Source organism: Lepidochelys kempii, chromosome 16 (assembly GCF_965140265.1).
Source record: "Lepidochelys kempii isolate rLepKem1 chromosome 16, rLepKem1.hap2, whole genome shotgun sequence".
Classification (NCBI taxonomy): Eukaryota; Metazoa; Chordata; order Testudines; family Cheloniidae; genus Lepidochelys; species Lepidochelys kempii.
The window spans coordinates 18,703,180-18,719,842 of record NC_133271.1 but is presented as its reverse complement, the minus strand read 5'-3'; the positions used below and the strand labels follow the sequence as shown (position 1 = coordinate 18,719,842).

At 44.3% G+C, this 16,663-nt stretch overlaps 2 protein-coding genes across 10 annotated transcripts in view; both read right to left on the bottom strand.

Annotated features, from left to right (window-relative positions):
* Positions 1–4,965, bottom strand: part of PLPP7 (phospholipid phosphatase 7 (inactive)) — an 80,325-nt gene extending 75,360 nt beyond the window's left edge. Inside the window, exon 1 of the mRNA XM_073314740.1 lies at positions 3,295–4,965. The gene's annotated coding sequence lies outside the window, so the exon portion shown is untranslated. The remainder of the gene's footprint in view (positions 1–3,294) is intronic.
* A 3,811-nt stretch (positions 4,966–8,776) lies between these two features.
* Positions 8,777–16,663, bottom strand: part of NUP214 (nucleoporin 214) — a 77,513-nt gene continuing 69,626 nt past the window's right edge. For all 9 annotated transcript variants that reach the window (XM_073314484.1, XM_073314482.1, XM_073314481.1 and 6 more), the window contains 4 exons: positions 14,189–14,360; positions 10,417–10,559; positions 9,759–9,783; positions 8,777–9,012 (listed from right to left, as the gene is read on the bottom strand). In XM_073314484.1, the coding sequence (XP_073170585.1) occupies positions 8,979–9,012; positions 9,759–9,783; positions 10,417–10,559; positions 14,189–14,360 (374 nt within the window). In that variant the 3' untranslated portion in view covers positions 8,777–8,978. The remainder of the gene's footprint in view (positions 9,013–9,758; positions 9,784–10,416; positions 10,560–14,188; positions 14,361–16,663) is intronic.

Below are 16,663 nucleotides of genomic sequence, written 5' to 3'. Positions count from 1 at the left end.
TAGAGAAAGGAATTTGCAGGGATGGAGACTGAACAGAAGAGAAGACAGGTTTCCAAGTGGGATTCATTTCCACAGTGGAAACTCTCCAGCCTTACATGTTGATAGCAGGTTAAATTTAGATGTCCTGGGGTTTTTCTTCTTTTCTTTTCTTTGCAGGGGGAGGGCAGGGGAGGACGACAGAAAGTACCAGTCTATTCACAGCTGTTTGGGGCTACGCACTCAAGTGGGTGAAAGGCTCCAGTCACTTGCTGTATGCACAGCAGAGTCCAGATATTTCCCTACGAGAATCCGAGAGAAGGAGCAGCAACGGAAGCTGTTGCATTCATTGCTGAACCCCTAATCCCCCCCTGCATCTTAAAAAAAGGTGCAACACTTTTTTCATTGCCAAGGTTGAGAAACCCAGCAGAAAACTCAAAAAAAAAAAAAAAAATCAATCAGGTCCCCACCAAGATCAGCCAAGATCTTCTGGTTATAGAAGTAGTCGGGGTCAGGTGGTAGGGGTGTGTGACTAGAAGTCATGTGAAAAAGGAGGCAAAGCTCTATGCCAGGATTCCTCTGCCACTGGGCTAAATGAAAATGCAAGTCAGTGAGGCCAGCATGAGCACCAGATGTGAAAAGGAATGACAATAGCAAGGCTGGACGTGTCATTTACATCAAAGGCTGCAGGGTCACCTTTAGCAACTGATGTCAGGAGTCGGCAGGTCCTTCAAGCATTTTAGAGCCCTGGCTGGTGCTGGAGGAATACATAGCAGCTTCATCCAACTCATAGGTTCCTGCTCTCACCAAACACTTATTTCCCTTCGAGGTCACCAGTAACAACAGTACTCCAGGCCAGAGCAGCTCTTGCTCCTGTTCACGTGGCCAGACACGCTGTCAGGGAAAGTAGAATTACAGTCCAGTCACTGGTTACAGAAGATGGCATGGGGATTGGCCATGTGGCCAGACTCCCGCACCATAAACTGAACTGACCATAGGCTCTCTGTGCAGTGCCTCCACTCTTAAACAGACACTTCCCCTCTCCGCAACCCATGGGGGCGGCGGGCGTTGAAGCTGGTGAGCCTAGTTTCTGTTCCACAGAGGCTTCACCACTTTGGTTCGTAATTTCATGGCCTCTTTTTTAAGTGGAATAATGCGTCAGATTTTATTACTCTTCAGTTGTTAGCAGAAGTCTCCTATTTATCTCCACGGTGCTGCTCAGAACCATTTTCAGTGGACTTCCATCTGCTGTCACAGGCTGGGCTTTGTCTTTTGCCGTCTTGCACTGTGGTGACCTCTGACATGCAGCAGCTGCAGATGTTGCTTGTACTCCCCAATGTTGTTACATTTTAAAACAAACGCTTTTCCGTAAAGTACAGAGATGGTTTGCTGAATCCAGAAACATCTTTAATTCGGAGTGCTGTGTGTTCTGTGCACTTAACTAAAAAAAGTGGCACAAATAACTGTTCTAATTTTCCCACCGGACTCTCCCATGCTAAACCTCGGTGCGTCACCTTTATAACAGAGCCAGTTTTTTATGGGGAAATAATAACTTGAGCCCTTTGGCTTCCCACAACAATACTAAAAAAAACAAAAAATGAAAAAACTGAAAAGCCCCCACACCTCTCCCCAGGTCTTGGATTATGGCACAGTCTGAATGCTGTCCAGGTCACTCAAGAGTCAGATCTGAACCTCAAGCAAATTATAGTTTTGGGGTAATTCAGGCCCCTCCCCTCAAAAACCAACCCGGGGTTTATTCTTTGATTTTGGAGGTTTCAGGCTCATTTGCAGCCAAAATACTTGGAAGCCCAAACCTCCCTCCACCTGCAAATAAAACCAGAGAGAGAGAGAGAGAGAGAGAGCGTGCGCTCTGGTGGGATTTGCCTTAGGAGAACACTATCAGGCTAATCCCGGCATCCTCAGCTTCTCTGCTCCTTGGGAGGTCGCAGTTGTTCCCTTTCCATGGTAATGTAGTCATCTCGAGTCCTCAGTGCGGGAGCCGACAGTTTGCTTTAATTAAAAAAGGAGACAGCCCTAGGTCTAGCTGAGACAGACAGAAAAGCCTCTCCCAGGAGAGGGGAGTCATGGGGCAGGATCCCCGTGGCAGTGATAGAGGGGTCTGCTGGTGCCTCTCCCCTCCTCATTCGACATGGGAGCGAGTCAGCCAGGGAGGCATCAATAACCCTGCGATACCAAGGGAGACATTTACAGGACAGTCTCTACGAGAGCTTCCCAAAGGCCCCCCATCCTCTCTCACTCCCCCCCAAAACATGCTGAACATACCCCTGTGCAGGGGCTAGAGATCAGCATCCCCCCGGGAGGTTAAACACGCCTCTGACCAAGCTGCACTGCTGGGGAAGGGGGGCCCTTTTGCTGCTGAATCACAGATTTTGGTCTATAAATTCTGAGCTGCTGCTGGCCCCCCTTCCAGCTGGGGGCTCAACTTGACATCTATTCACCCCCAAGCTCTGCAGCCAATTAAAGGGCATCTCCGTCCAGCCATTGCTGTCACTACTGGAAGCCCAACAGCCATCTCTGACTTACCATTGAAGGAGTGCATACCACCGTGGTCGTTGTTAAGCAGTGGAGCCTGCAAAAAGAGGGACTGTCTTTTGAGAAGTGGCCTACGTTAAATCTTTGCAGCACTGCTCTGTGGTTTTGGCTCGGCAGCTAGAGTCGATGTGCATGTGGTAGGTATAACCAAGGAAGGTAGGTGGTTCACCCCTCCTCTAACACTTGGTGGCTTTCCTACCTGTCCCATGCCTAGCATCCCCTCTCTTGCTCAGATTCTGCAGGCAGAGGAATGTAGTTGTAAGTGGTCTTGTTATTTAGCTTCCGCAATTAGCAGTGCTGCCCAATCAAAAGATTCCTCTTTGCTGAAGGGCTTTAGTTTTCATTCAGGAACTATTTGGAGCTCAGGAAAAACAACAGACCCGACGCTGGCACCAAGCATGGATGGATGTGTGTATCATCTTCTCAGACATCAGCCACTTACTGTCAGCAGAAGGCTCGGGGCACTAACTTCAAACAGGAGGCATTATACAACCATCGCCTGAATGGTGAAGAGGTTTAATCAGCCTTCTGGGAACCTAAATGCAAACTGGCCTTTGCTCATGATTAGAAAGGAGTTGGAGGGGCTGATAGTGGAAGTGACCCAGGACTGGAATGGAAGGCAGGATAGAATACAGTCAGTAATTAAGTGTGTTGGCAGAGCTAGGTAGATGTCTAAGACTGGAATAAGAGGTTAACCTAGAGGTGATTGGGATCTGGTATTAGAAATGCAGGGCAGGCCCACTGACCTGAGACACACTGACTGACCTGTTTGTGGAAGTTCACACCATGTCTTTATGGAATTTGCTAGGCCTGGCTCCAGGAGGGTTATCGGTCCCTTATCTCCTTGAGAACTAAAATCAAAAAACAAAACTCCAAATAAAATAGTGCACAGGGCCTGAGCTCACCCAGAAGCAAGATCTCAATCTTTTCCTACATTGCTGTGAATACTATTTGGTATCCAAATCTGAGTCCATGAGGACACCCCGGGCAAGTTTTCAAAGATGCTTCAGCATCCACACTCAGGGACTGATTTTCAAAAAACACATTGAGTACTGAGCTGTTGAAAACCTGGCCTTACAGCTACAAGAGCAGAACAAAGTTATTTCTTAAGGTTCTAATTCAGTATTCCTCTCCTGTCTTCCCTGGCACTGCCCTCCCTGACATACTGGTTGACTCTCTCCAGCTGCCTGGCTTAGGATAAAATACGTTAGCAAGGGCTGAGAAAAACAAAGTAGGGCAGAGCACCAGCTCCTGAAAGCAGCTGGTTTCTTCTACCAAGTGTGAATGGCAAAAGTCTGAGATGGAGGGAATCTCATCCATGTGGTCACCCCCCACTCGCTTGTTCACATAGACTACACCTGTGACTGTAGCATCTGAGCTCTCCAGGGTTTAGTACAGGCTGTGCAGCTGGAGGGCCAGATGCTTGGACCCAGGGACTCCCTCAGGTGAAATGGAGCTTTAGAGGAGATGGCACGTGAATTGGAAAACAGGAATAGACACAGCAGCAATAAGCTACTTTTTCCAGCTGACCTGGTTACTTGGCCTTCGCCTGGGGTCTAGGCTAGTATGTCACTCAATGGTGGCTGACGGATCGTTGTGATAGCTAGAATTAGAGCGTGGTGTGGTGGGTCAAACCTGGAACGCTCGGGGTGAAATCACAGCCTCGTTGATATCTACAGCAAAATTTCCCAGCTCCATATGTCATGACCTACCCTAGAAAGGTCCCCTCAACGCTGGCATATCCCTGCTGCCATTGGTGGTGCCTGCAGTGTCATCACAGGCTTAACTGATGTTTAAGAGTTACCTTAAAGCTAGACCATCCCAGGTTTCTCCTATTAGCAAAGTGGGGCAGTAAGACATCTCCACCCATCCAACACTCTTCTCACACCCACTCCTCCATCTGGTGTTTCCCTCCTGTCTCCTTGGCCGACTGTTTAAGAACTAGCTTCCACAAAGTCATGAATTCAGAATATTTGCCATGGGTGAACTCCTCCTGGTACCTGCAGTTTTAGGAAGGTGCATCTGGAAGGAAGTGTCAGAGCCCCCCTCTCCAAGGGTTGAGACTTTAGTGACACTCTCCTGGGAAACACTTAATGCCAGCTGAAGCCAGTTATAAACACAGTATTGTTGCAACTTTGGTTCAAGGGCATATCTGTAAGTGGGTCATAGGTTGGAGCCTTCTGACACCCACTTGAGGATGTGAGAGTGGAGGGAGGGGGAGAGGAGGAGGAGACTGGCAGCCTGTGACTTCACTAGAGAAGGAAGGTATGAATCAGCTTGGCACAGCGATCAGCAATATATCTCCTTAAGAAATCCCCATCCTGGGAATATATGTGAGATCAATGCACTTGGGAACAGATAGGGAGCGGAGGTAACACTCAGGATCCATCAGGTGTTGCTATGTAGTATGAGGGGAGTGGGGCCAAAATCTCAGGCTACAGCTCACCAGAAACACAACCAGCAGCACTATAGGACACCCCCCCCACACACACACACACCAGGCACTCAAGTGTGACTTGGTCTAGAAATCTCCTCTTGCTTTAGGCCTCACAAATCCCTCCAAGGTTTGAAAACAATGCTGGGAATCTCTGGTCAAGGCCCTTCTCTGTATGGGTTTCTATTTATAAAGTAGTGGAATGGCTCACACGAAAGTGGGCAGTTGGAGCAATGTCACACCTTCTCCCAGCAGTTGCTGGAAGCAGCCAGATGAGACTGGTTCCTGCTGAACTCCAGAAACAACAGGGCTTCCTGTGTACCAAGGAAAGGAGCAACTGGAACACCTAAGAAAAGCCAAACAGCAACTTGCATCCCAAGGCATGTAAACCTGTCACAGGCTCTCCCTCACCCACTGTCGTGACCAGAGAAGCAGCTTTTGCATTTAAAACTACAGGCCAGTTTCCTGGTAAGTTCGACTCCCTCAGCAAAAAACAGATGGTTCAATATTCCCCCCTCATCTCATACCTGATAGGTGCCCAAAGTTCCTCTGATCTTGACTATCCAGAGATGTATCCAGAAGCACTTTATCGTAGGCAGGAAATTAGTATTTTAAGCAAACTAGAGTAGGAATGGGATAGCACACATTATGCAATACTGCACTTAAAAGTGAAATGAAAATAATTTTGTTGGAGCCTTTTCTGCATCTTTATGATATAACAAGAGCATCCTTCAAAAAAAGGAAGATTTTCCCCCTCTGTTACAGACCTCAGAAAAGGAATACCCAGTCTGGTTTCTCCCCAGCCTGACTAGACACCCTCTTCAAATATACTGATAGGAAAAGTCTATTTCACATCACTGCATCTTACCAAGGAGGCATGGTCCTATTTTTCAGCTTACAACCCATGTTGTCACTGGCTGTGCAGACAACTGAGTACCATTCACAGATACCCTTGGGACCCCTCTGCCTAGGATACAGAATACTGCACAAGAAAAACAGACTGGAATATCTAAGGTAAAAAAACAAAAGCAAAAAAAACACCTTTGACAAAAGACTTTTCAGACCTCCTTTCTCCATCATAAAAAACAAAAGTACATCCACCGTTTATCTCCCTTTCCACGTCACCTTCAAGGCATCCCTTGGGTGACTTGCTCTCCTGAGCTTAATGGCTATTTAAGGATTAGCCAATCTGAGGCAATAGAACTAGGGAAGTTCAAGTGCCATTAAGTCATTGGCGTCGTTGGTATGACTGCCAACAAGGGTGCCAACTGGAATAGTAACTTTATTCTCTGATGTGAACACCTGCCCACTAGAAATTGGACGGAAGCCATCAGCTCACAGACAGGCTACCTAACAGCTGTCAGATGGTAATGACTTTCGGCGACTACCAGCCTGGGTTGGATTTGAAGTGCACTGAGCTATAAGTGAACGGCTCCATATACAGTTGCCAAGCCCTCAAGCCATCCAATAAAAATGCAAGCCAAGGATCAATCACAGCCTTCTCTATGCTAATTTGCTTCTTACATAGCTAAACTGGAGGTCTACACACCCTCAGGTGTTGGGTGCCACCCATTTCGCTCCAGCAGAGGATCACTAAAATCGTGGGGTTGCTGCAGTCAGGATAAAACCACAAGTGTTTTCTTTTAATTGACGCCTGAAGCAATCCTTTTGCCATTCCACTTTCACTGGGAAAGGAGCTAAACAGGTACTGAGAGGGCAGGGACGACCCCCAACTGCTCCCATCCTCCTAAAAAAGGAATTCTAAATGGCTTAACATGCCAGCCTCACATTCTTACCAAGCCAATCTTCTTCTAGCGATTTGTTAGCTATCTGGGGGAGCACAGCTGATACAGCCTTGCTAGGAGGTGTCACATGCCACAGCGATGGAGGATTAATGCAAAGAATTTAAGGTCAACCGCTTGGGCCAAACCAGCTTCTATTTATAAGTATGAAGGAAACCACAGGGACGGCAGCAGTGCAATTAGGCTCGGTGAGATTGGGTGTAGTCAAGGAGCACACTATACAAGGATGCCATGCTCTAAGCTCTCTGATATGTACCCCATCTCCTTATTAGTTTGGAACTTCAGCATCAGTTTTCTCCAACAAAATTCCTGGAGACTGTCCCTACAGGGTTTTGCATTAGTACTAGAGGGGCTAAAACAGTGCTACTTCACCTTGAGTGGGTTGTGAAATGCAGGAAGTGTGTGGAGATGGAGTGCTTACAGCTTCATAAAAGCCTGTCCACATCAAACAAAAGCTTCCCCTCTCTCTTATACACATTAAATTACAAACCCTGCATTTTTAAGACTGTCCCTTTAAACTGAACTTACTCAATGTCACTGCTAGTTGACAAATAGGTGTCACTGTAGAGACACACGAGGGCCACCTTCCACAGCTGGGATGGGAGCAGAGTCAACTGCTAGGACTGCACATCAATTGGACTTACGAACCACTGAAAATAGGGCTTTTCAGGGGACTGCTGATATGAGATACTGCCTTAACTACAGAACTGTAAACTGGATGCAGTAAAAATAAAGTCAACACCAGCCACAGAACAAAAGAAATGTCTGGCTGGAAGGGACCTTGAGAGGTCATCAGTCCAACTCCTTGTGCTGAAGGATGGACCAGGTGTAGATGGTCCATCCCTGACAGGCGTTTGTCTAAACAGTTCTTAAAAACCTTCAATGAAGTCGATTCTACAACTCCCTTAGAAGCCTATTCCAGTACTTAGCTATACTTATAGTTAGAAAGTTTTCCCTCATATCTAACCTAAAACTTCCTTGCTGCATGTGTATACACAGCTGCTATTTCAACAAGCAACTCTGCTCCCAGATGTCACCCAAAACCCAAGATGACATTTTCTTGTCACACAGTTGCACATCTATTTATTTAAGATTAGAAAGCTTTTAATCTGAAACATTGCTACATTCCATATTCCTAAGCGTCCTATTAGAATCAATGACAGTAACAGGACAAAGTACTGTACAACACATCAAACTAATATCAAGCTGCTACTTCAAATGCATCTTTCACAATGCAGAGAAAATCCATTACATCACTTGGGGGTTTCATGGAGGTCAGACGTATTAAAACAGAGAGAAAATGTTTTTCTGGATGCCTTTGAGGCATGCTTTAAAAACATTTGCTAAATATTTTCAAGTAAACACATACAAGACAAATTCAGAAATGTTATTGACTGGAGCAGAGTGCCACTAAGAAAAGTATCTCACAGAGGCTGGTAAAAGTGTAGCTGACAGGAAGATCCGATGCCCAAAGCCATAAGATGAAAAGCATTAGTGCTTCTAGATGGATGTCATACTTTAAATACAAAGGCCAGAAGTCTTTCCTATACATTGTATTCAATTGTGATAATTTTTATAGTAGGCTTTGCAAAAAATGAAGAAAAGAAAGCCCTTGCTCCCCACCACTTTACTGAGCATGACAGCTAACAGTATTCGTGCTGTACTCTCCCAATTTTTCATCTAAACTCACTTTCTACTTCCCCACCAGGCTCAGACTGGACCCATGATTCTTGGAATTTCAGTGAGGTGAGCATGCACATCTGTCATTTGACGGGTCAAATATACTAGCCCGGTCACAAAAAAAAGACGGACTTCCATTGACTTCAATGAAAGCTGCACTGGTTTAGACCAAGGACTGCATTTGGCCAATACCTCATCTTCTCTCTTACATAAGTGGGCTGGGCAAGAGCCATCCTTTAACAGCATCTATATCCAATCCACATGGAGCTGGTATAATGCAAGCTTGTTTTTTCTGGATACATGCTGAAAAATTCTTCCACACAAACCACAGTGAAGCAGATAAAACAGTTTATTAAAGAGCAAGAACAATTATTTCATAAAAATAAGCATTAAGTGTTTTTAAAAAAGGAAGCAGAACTGGTATTTCAAAGGAAAGCTGATCTGATGCTTGATCATGAAGAGGATCCACAAACGGAGCAGCTCTAAATTGGCTGACCACAGAATTGGTGGAAGGGGCTCCTGAACATCCCCTCTCAGCTTCTCCAACCACTGAACCCAGAAGTGGATCTGTGAAACAGCAGCACAACACAACAGTGAAAGCTAGGGTCCCTCTTCATCTAAATCAATCCAGAAAATTTCTAAAGCTTCCAAGAACCTCCATACCAGTCAATGTGCCACTGGAAGCTTTTTAATAGAATGCATTGGCACTTCCTGCACCTTTCAACTGAGGATCTGAGAGAGCTTTAACAACACTGTCTCAACATACCTGTTAACTGGCTTATGTTTATTCTACTGATGGGGAAACAGAAGCACAAAGTTTAAATGACTTGCTTAAGGCAACCCAGCAACTCAGTGGCAGAGTGGGGAATAGAAATAGGAGTCTTGCCATCCAGGAGTACTCGAACCACTAGACAATAAAGCCTCATTTAGATCAGGAATATGATCTGGTATTCTGCATCATATTTCCATTTCTACTATGGGGATAAATATTTACCTATCCCTACTACGCACTTTGCAATCGAGAAAAAAAGTACTGCAGAATCCCCTGTAAAATAGAATTTTCAGTTAACTACACAGGAAAGGACACGATCAAGAAATTTGCCATCTAGATACTGAGCTGTGTATTCTACTACTAAAAGGAGAAACGAGAGTGAATGAAATAAGAAACCTCCTTTCCTGCTTAAAATTTCAACTGGGATTAGCATTTTAGTGTGCTTTCCAAAGCTTCCTTTCACACATCGTCTAGCATTTCTATTCTAGTTTTTTCTATATGTTTAATGAAAATCAGATATAAGGCAGTGATGGGTACTTACGAGTTAGATGATCCAAAGCCAAAGCCTGAGAGAAGTGCAAGATTAAAGAAGGATTATTGTTAAAGGCATAAGGAATGCATGCAAGACACAGTACGGTCACCCTCCCATAGTCACTTAGAACAGGGGTTCTCAACCTTTTTCCTTCTGAGCCACCCCCCTCCCCCCAACATGCTAAAAACTCCACGCCCCACCTGTGTCACAACAACTGTTTTTCTGCATATAAAAGTCAGGGTTGGCATTAGGGGGTTGCAAGCAGGGCAATTGCCTGAGGCCCCAGGGGCCCCTATAAAGCTACATTGCTCAGGCTTCGGCTTCAGCGCCAGGTGGTGGGGCTCAGGACCCTCAAGGCTGGCTGTGTTCTCTTGGATTCTGCCATTTAAGATTTCTGGGCAGAGATCCACCTGATGCCTGTTTAGCCTCTGCTCTCTCAAATTTGGGGTAAAGCCCAATAGGAAACTGAAACATGCATTTACTGTAATCAGAAAGGGGAAAATACACCTCTCAATTCTCCTCCCACTCCCAGTTTCGTAAACCCCAACTGGTCAACAACAAACAAACGGAGCAAGCGTCACAGCTGAGTTCTGAGGAGGACAGGCACAGGAATATGCTAGGTCTCTCCCGCTTCACTCTCTGACAAGGACATTTCAGCTCCTCATACCTCCTCCACTTGACCCAAAGCCAGAGAATCCACTGCTTTGTGTGCCGAAGCCAGCCGTCTGTTGGGACAGCGACCCGAATGTGGGAGCATTTTGATTTGCTAGGGTGCCAAATGACGCAGTATTGTTACTGGTGCCACCAAAACTGCAATTCAAAGAGGAAAAAAACCACAGAAATATTTCATCACTCAATAAAGGAAGACCATGTGTCTGTCCCCACCCCCTTAAAGCAGCTCCCCCTGAAGCCCACAGAATCTTTTTTACTATGTACCCACCCACTGAGAGATGCTTATTTCTTGGTTTTATTAAGAATCTTGCACAGTACTACAGCTACCCCTCTGCCCACCTGCCCTTCAGAGGGAACAAGAAGTGAGCACATGGAGAAAAAGTTCATCTTAGCACACGACAAGCAACAGTGGTGCATTTTCATGCCACGAAATCCCAACTCCTGCCATCATGGGGAATATGATAAATTACACCCCCCCCACCACCACTTTTTATCCATCCAGCTCAAAAGTGCTGCATCGTTACTGTACCTTACAGAGGGGGAAAACAGAGACAGAGAGGTTGTGAGATTTGCCCAAGGTCACATAGCAAGGGGTATGACAGCCAGGATTTTGAACCCAGTCTCTTGTTTCCCAGGCCAGTGCCTTATTCAGTGAACAATGCAGCCCTCCCATAAAGCCTTCTCCAGCCTTATTCCCTTTTTCCTCCCTATCTCTTTTGAAATATGCCTCATCTTGCTTCCTTCCTGAACCTCTCCTTGCCTTTGACACTTCTCTCTCACTTTACCTACTGGAACACTTAATTTATTTACCTCTTTGTATTATTAACTTGATAGCTTTTGGGGACACAGTCTGTATGAAAAATGATACTCAAATGTAGCTTTATAGAGAGAAACCAGATCTACCCTTCCCCACTCACCCATCCAACCAAGCATTGTACAGGCAAATATTTCCTTTTTAAAAATAACCCACCACCAGCAGCATCACATCAATGAAATGCCATGATAATTCTGTCTAGCATGGTTCTCACTGGCACCAACACCCTCTCACAATTTTGTATGCTATATTTATGCTTGAAAACAATGGGCTTATATCACTGATATAGTATCTGGAACTGGGAATAGAGTGGGCATGAGCTATCCAAGTTTCTCATCACAAAGCTCTGACAATGCACCTCAGTACTGAGTAATGCAGCCAGGGACGCTAGTCAAGTTAAACAGCGTGCTTGTTTCCTGATGTTGATAAAATGTCAAGTAGGCAGTAGGCTGAGCCCAGCAAGCTCCATTCATTTGTGACGCTCAGTCTGAACTGACAGTGAATTAATCTACTTCTCCATCCATTCAGATCAAGGGAACGTTCTTGGAAGCATAAAAACATACATCTCGAAAAGAGACAGCCCTTGCAGAAGTGCTTCATGCAATTCTCTTGATAAAGAAAAGTAATCCTCTCTGCCTTGCTCTCTTTGTTTAAGAGAGAGTTGTCTATGCAGGTAGTTTCCATATATGGTGTGAGATTCAGACAGGCATTTCAGTGACTTTGCCTTTCAACACTTAAGCCTGCTAGCCACTTACGGCCCCGAACAAGATTCTTGATGTGGCTAGTTGCAGATGGCCTTGGCTCTTGATTGTAAATGAAGCCTGGGCTATATTGCTTTTCTTAGTATTTTTTAAAGAGTGGGAGGAAGGGCCAGTGGTTGACAAGGTTTTTATGACTGTTCTGTCTCCACAGGCTCTGTGCCTCTATCAAATAAACCATCTCTACTAGCTATCAAAGGAACAGGATGTAAAATTAGCAGCAAAGAAACCTGTGGTTTAACTGCCTCAATCTTTCACTGGCTACTACAGGCTGTTGAAAGAGACTAAGAGAGGAAAGAATACAAAAAACTAGAAAAATTACAAGTCATTGCCATTGACTTTATTTTAATGGTGTAAGTTCCATTTCTAGAGCTGGAGATGCCACCTGTTAACACCTTAACCTATCAGTCTGGTTTTGACCAAACTCCTCTCCCAGATTCTCAAGGATTTTCTCATGGTGTGTCACTGTGATATTGAGAATTTGGAGGGAGTTGACATTAAAGTGGTGACAGTGAAGGACCATCCCCATCCCAAGTTGTCTTTAGATTTGATAAGGAACTTTGCAGGTATCAAGAAACAGAAACTGCTTTTTGCTGCACTTCCTCAAACCAACATAAACTGTTGAGAAATGATGCAACTAACCACATGACTGAGTTTGCAACACTGTCTAATGGGCTGAGCACAAGACTGAAAGGAGCTGAGTACTAATCCTACCTCCAACACCTTGGGAAAATGACTACCTGGATTTCAGCTTCTCAACCTGTCTCTGTCCCTCCCACCCCCGTGTTGTGATGGGGGGGGGCGGGGAAGAGGGGCAGTGTGGACAGATTCCACTATTGTGGTGGAAGAGGGAGTTGACAGGAAAAGTTTGGGCACAACTGATTTAAGCCAATTCATAGATACTAAGGTCAGAAGGGACCATTATGATCATCTAGTCTGACCTTCTGCACTACTCAGGCCACAGAATCTCACCCACTCACTCCTGCAAAAAACCTCACCTATGCCTGAGGTATTGAAGTCCTCAAACCATGGTTTACAGACTTCAAGGGAGGGATTTCAATGCTTCCTAAGGAATTTGGACACCCAGTTCCTTTTTTTTAAAAAAAAAAAAATAGGGACACCAAATCTCTTGGAATAAGATTTTCAAAGCTGCTTAAGTCTCTAACTTCTAAGGTTGTGAAGAAAACTGAGTGCAAGTCATTGAAGTGCTTGCTTCCCAAGTCTTCACTTCCTTAAACAAGAACTCTCACTGAGATGCGAATAGCTACATTCCTGAAAATAGAAAAGGAGTACTTGTGGCACCTTAGAAACTAATAAATTTATTTGAACATAAGCTTTGGTGAGCTATAGCTCACTTCATTGGAAGGCTTGGTGTTTTTTTCCACTGGATCTTGCAACACAGTTCGCCAAGACTTCTTTGCAGAAAATGATTGAGACTGATTATTATGGGATGTGTACGTACAGGAAAGGGTAGCCTTGAAAGCTAAGTATCTACCAGCAACTCTAAAGTGTGGGGTGGATCATTTGCTGCTTCACAAGGTATGAAGCCATGTACTTGCTAGGTGGCACAGGGAATAAAGAAAGTGCTATCTGCTGCGAGATAAGATTTCAGTGCCATGTAAGTGATCAAAGATGAAGAAAAAAACAGGTAACCATCAGTACTCCATCTCTGGAATTGACCAAATATTACTGTGCAGGGATGAGCGATCATACTGAACTCCTCTCAAAATCTCTATCCCATCCCAAAAGTGGGGATGATTCTAGAGATTAAACATATTTATCATTCCACAGGGAAAAGAAACAAGCCCCCTTGCTTGGTACATTTAGAACTAGACTGGAATGCACACTAACAAAAGTGCAAATAGGAAACAAACCGGCACTCAGATACATGGGATAGATGGCCTAGGTCTTTCCCACTTCAGTATTCTAGGATTCAATTTGACAGTTTCCAAATTAAAATGAGAACCTGTTACTTTCACTAGGGCCAGCATGGTTGGAATCATAAACTACTGGTTTTTGTGGTTTTCTTTTCAGGTGGGCTTTTCTAATGAGGAAGCCCGTTGCTCAGCGATCAACCCTAGATCCCTAGACCCTTCTTTATTTGCAGAATCTATTGGATACAGAATGAAGCATAAAAGAGTTTCACACCGAGTAAGAACACTGATTTCCCAATCCCTAGACCCTCTTTAGCTTACCCAAATCCTCCGGCGTTGGCTGCGGCTGTACCCTCGCCGAACACTTTGCCTCCCGTCGAGCCCAGAGGGCTTGTAAAGGCTGGGGCTGAACCGAATGCTGGCACCCCTCCAAACCCAGGGGACCCCCCGAAAGTGGGAGGGCTGCCAAACACTGGAGCAGCACCGAAGCCACCTGAGCAAAACAGAGGCAAAAAAGGGACAAGAACATCAAGTAAACAATAACAGAGAAAAAAAGAAAAACAGTTAGATTTCCAAGGAGACAGATTCTAGAATGAGGGCTGACATTCCTGTACATGGTCACAGCATTATCTATGGAGCTTACAGCTGTGACAAAGCTTCCAAAGTGCAGCACATTTTATTACAAAAGGCATGGGTAGGAAAGCTCGTGAACGCCTTCCAAAACCAGCCCAAAGAAACAGAGACTATCCAGTGGGCAAGTGCAGTTTGGGTTGCTTGAGCTCGATTCCCAGAATTACATTTTAGAGAGCATAATTTTCAGTTTAATAGGGTTCTGTAGGTACACAAGGATATATATGCAGTGTACAAAGCCCACTAACATATATTCATGCCTGTATGGTGTGTGAAGGAATCAAAACAGTCTACCTGCTTTATATAAACTAGATGCTTTAATTGCAAGTTAGCAAGTATTCATGTTAACTGGGTTATACTGGCAATTAAAAATACATGTGGCAATAAATTATAGACTGATGCTTTTCATTTATTTAAACAATGCGCATGCATCCTTCATCAATGATCTCATGAGCTTAGCTTCTGCAGACAGTTTTACAAACCTAATCACCAGAAATTAGATAAATTAAGGTCTGAAGGAACTCCTGTGCAAAAAACCAGGGTGAAAAATTCCCTGCATAGGTTGGTTCTACTGACAACACCCCCAACAAAATGCAATAGAAGCTATTTCACCATAGCTACGTATCTGATATGAAAGATAGCTTATACACAAGCCTGTTGGATCAACAATATTGTTGTGCTGCACACAGATCCTTAAAAACAATGGAAGAAATCTCTATGCAATGGGTAAGATTTGCTCTTCTCTACCTATGTTCTTATACGCTACCCACCATAGCATCTGAGCACCTCAAACAGTAAATTTACCTTTAAAGGACTAATGAAGGAAGGAGATTTTTTTAACCCACAATTAGAGATGGGGAACTAAATCATGGGGATTAAGTGCCTTGTTCATGGTCGTGCAAGAAATCAGTGGCAGAGCCAAGAATTAAACTAGGCCTCAAGTTCCCATTCAGTGTCTTAACCTCCTCCTTCTACACAATCTAATAAAAACCTTTTATTAGGATTTTTCTACTCTACATTCACTCTGTTGATACTGTTTGCCTGTTTAGAACTGACTACATGGATCTCAAAGGGCACATGCTGGTTTGTTTGATTAAGGCGGAGGTTTGGAATAACACCATGCATTTTAATACCCTGGGTGAAATTCCAGTCCAGGCCAAGATAATGGATACTGTCTGGTTGTAAACACAAAGGTCTAGAAAAAATAAAAGCTGGGGCTGAATTATTGAAACACAGATCAGATATCCGGTTACTTTCTTTCCTTCTAGAGACACAGGTCTTTACCTAGCTCCTTGGAGCTTAGTTCTGGACTGGACTCTCTTGTATACTGTGTGTTAATGGACATAAAAATGAGAAGGCGATGCAATATACAAACGGCAAACCAAGAAAAAGAAAGTTCTGTAGCAAGTCATGCCCCTTCTTCATCCCACACTAAATAGGAAAGAAAACTACTGACTATTTTTTATGGTGTCTAACACCTAGCGTTGGATGGGGAAAGGACTTCAAGGAGGTTCCACATCAATAAATCGCCTTCTGCAACAACCTGTCAGGAAATCCTATCTCAAGATTTATTTTGAAACAGGAATTAGAGAACTCTCTCCTTTCCTTCAATAAGGAAGGAGAGAGGAGAATCATTCACTGAAACTACCTATTTCCAACACCCAAGATGAAAGACACAAGACTAGCCTGACAGGCAGAATGCTTGCTACACTATCACACTCAAAGTAGTATTTAGGAAAAACACCGGATATTGTTACTGGGATTAGAAGCATCAACTGACAGTATTAGCTACCTCACTTACCTGAAAGCAAAGCCACGGCTGCCATGTTAAAATACTATCCCGTGAAGTACCATTTCTGTAAGAGGTACGTTGGAGCATCATTCTCTGAATTCTATGGCGCCAACCTTTGTATAGCCTTTTTCCCAGGAAACTACAAGTTGCAAGGGTGCCAACTGGAGGAGTATTCTAAGGTTACAGGAAAGAACCCTTGTTTTGTCTAACCCTTTGGTTTTCTACTTTTGTTTGGTAATTATCAAGGCAAACACCTTGTTTGGTTGAAACAGACTTCATATCACAGTCACCATTACTCCCATTGTTTGCAGCAGGCAAATTACCATAGAATAGGAAAAAGGATTAGGCAAGATTTCCAAGAACGTAATAGTCAA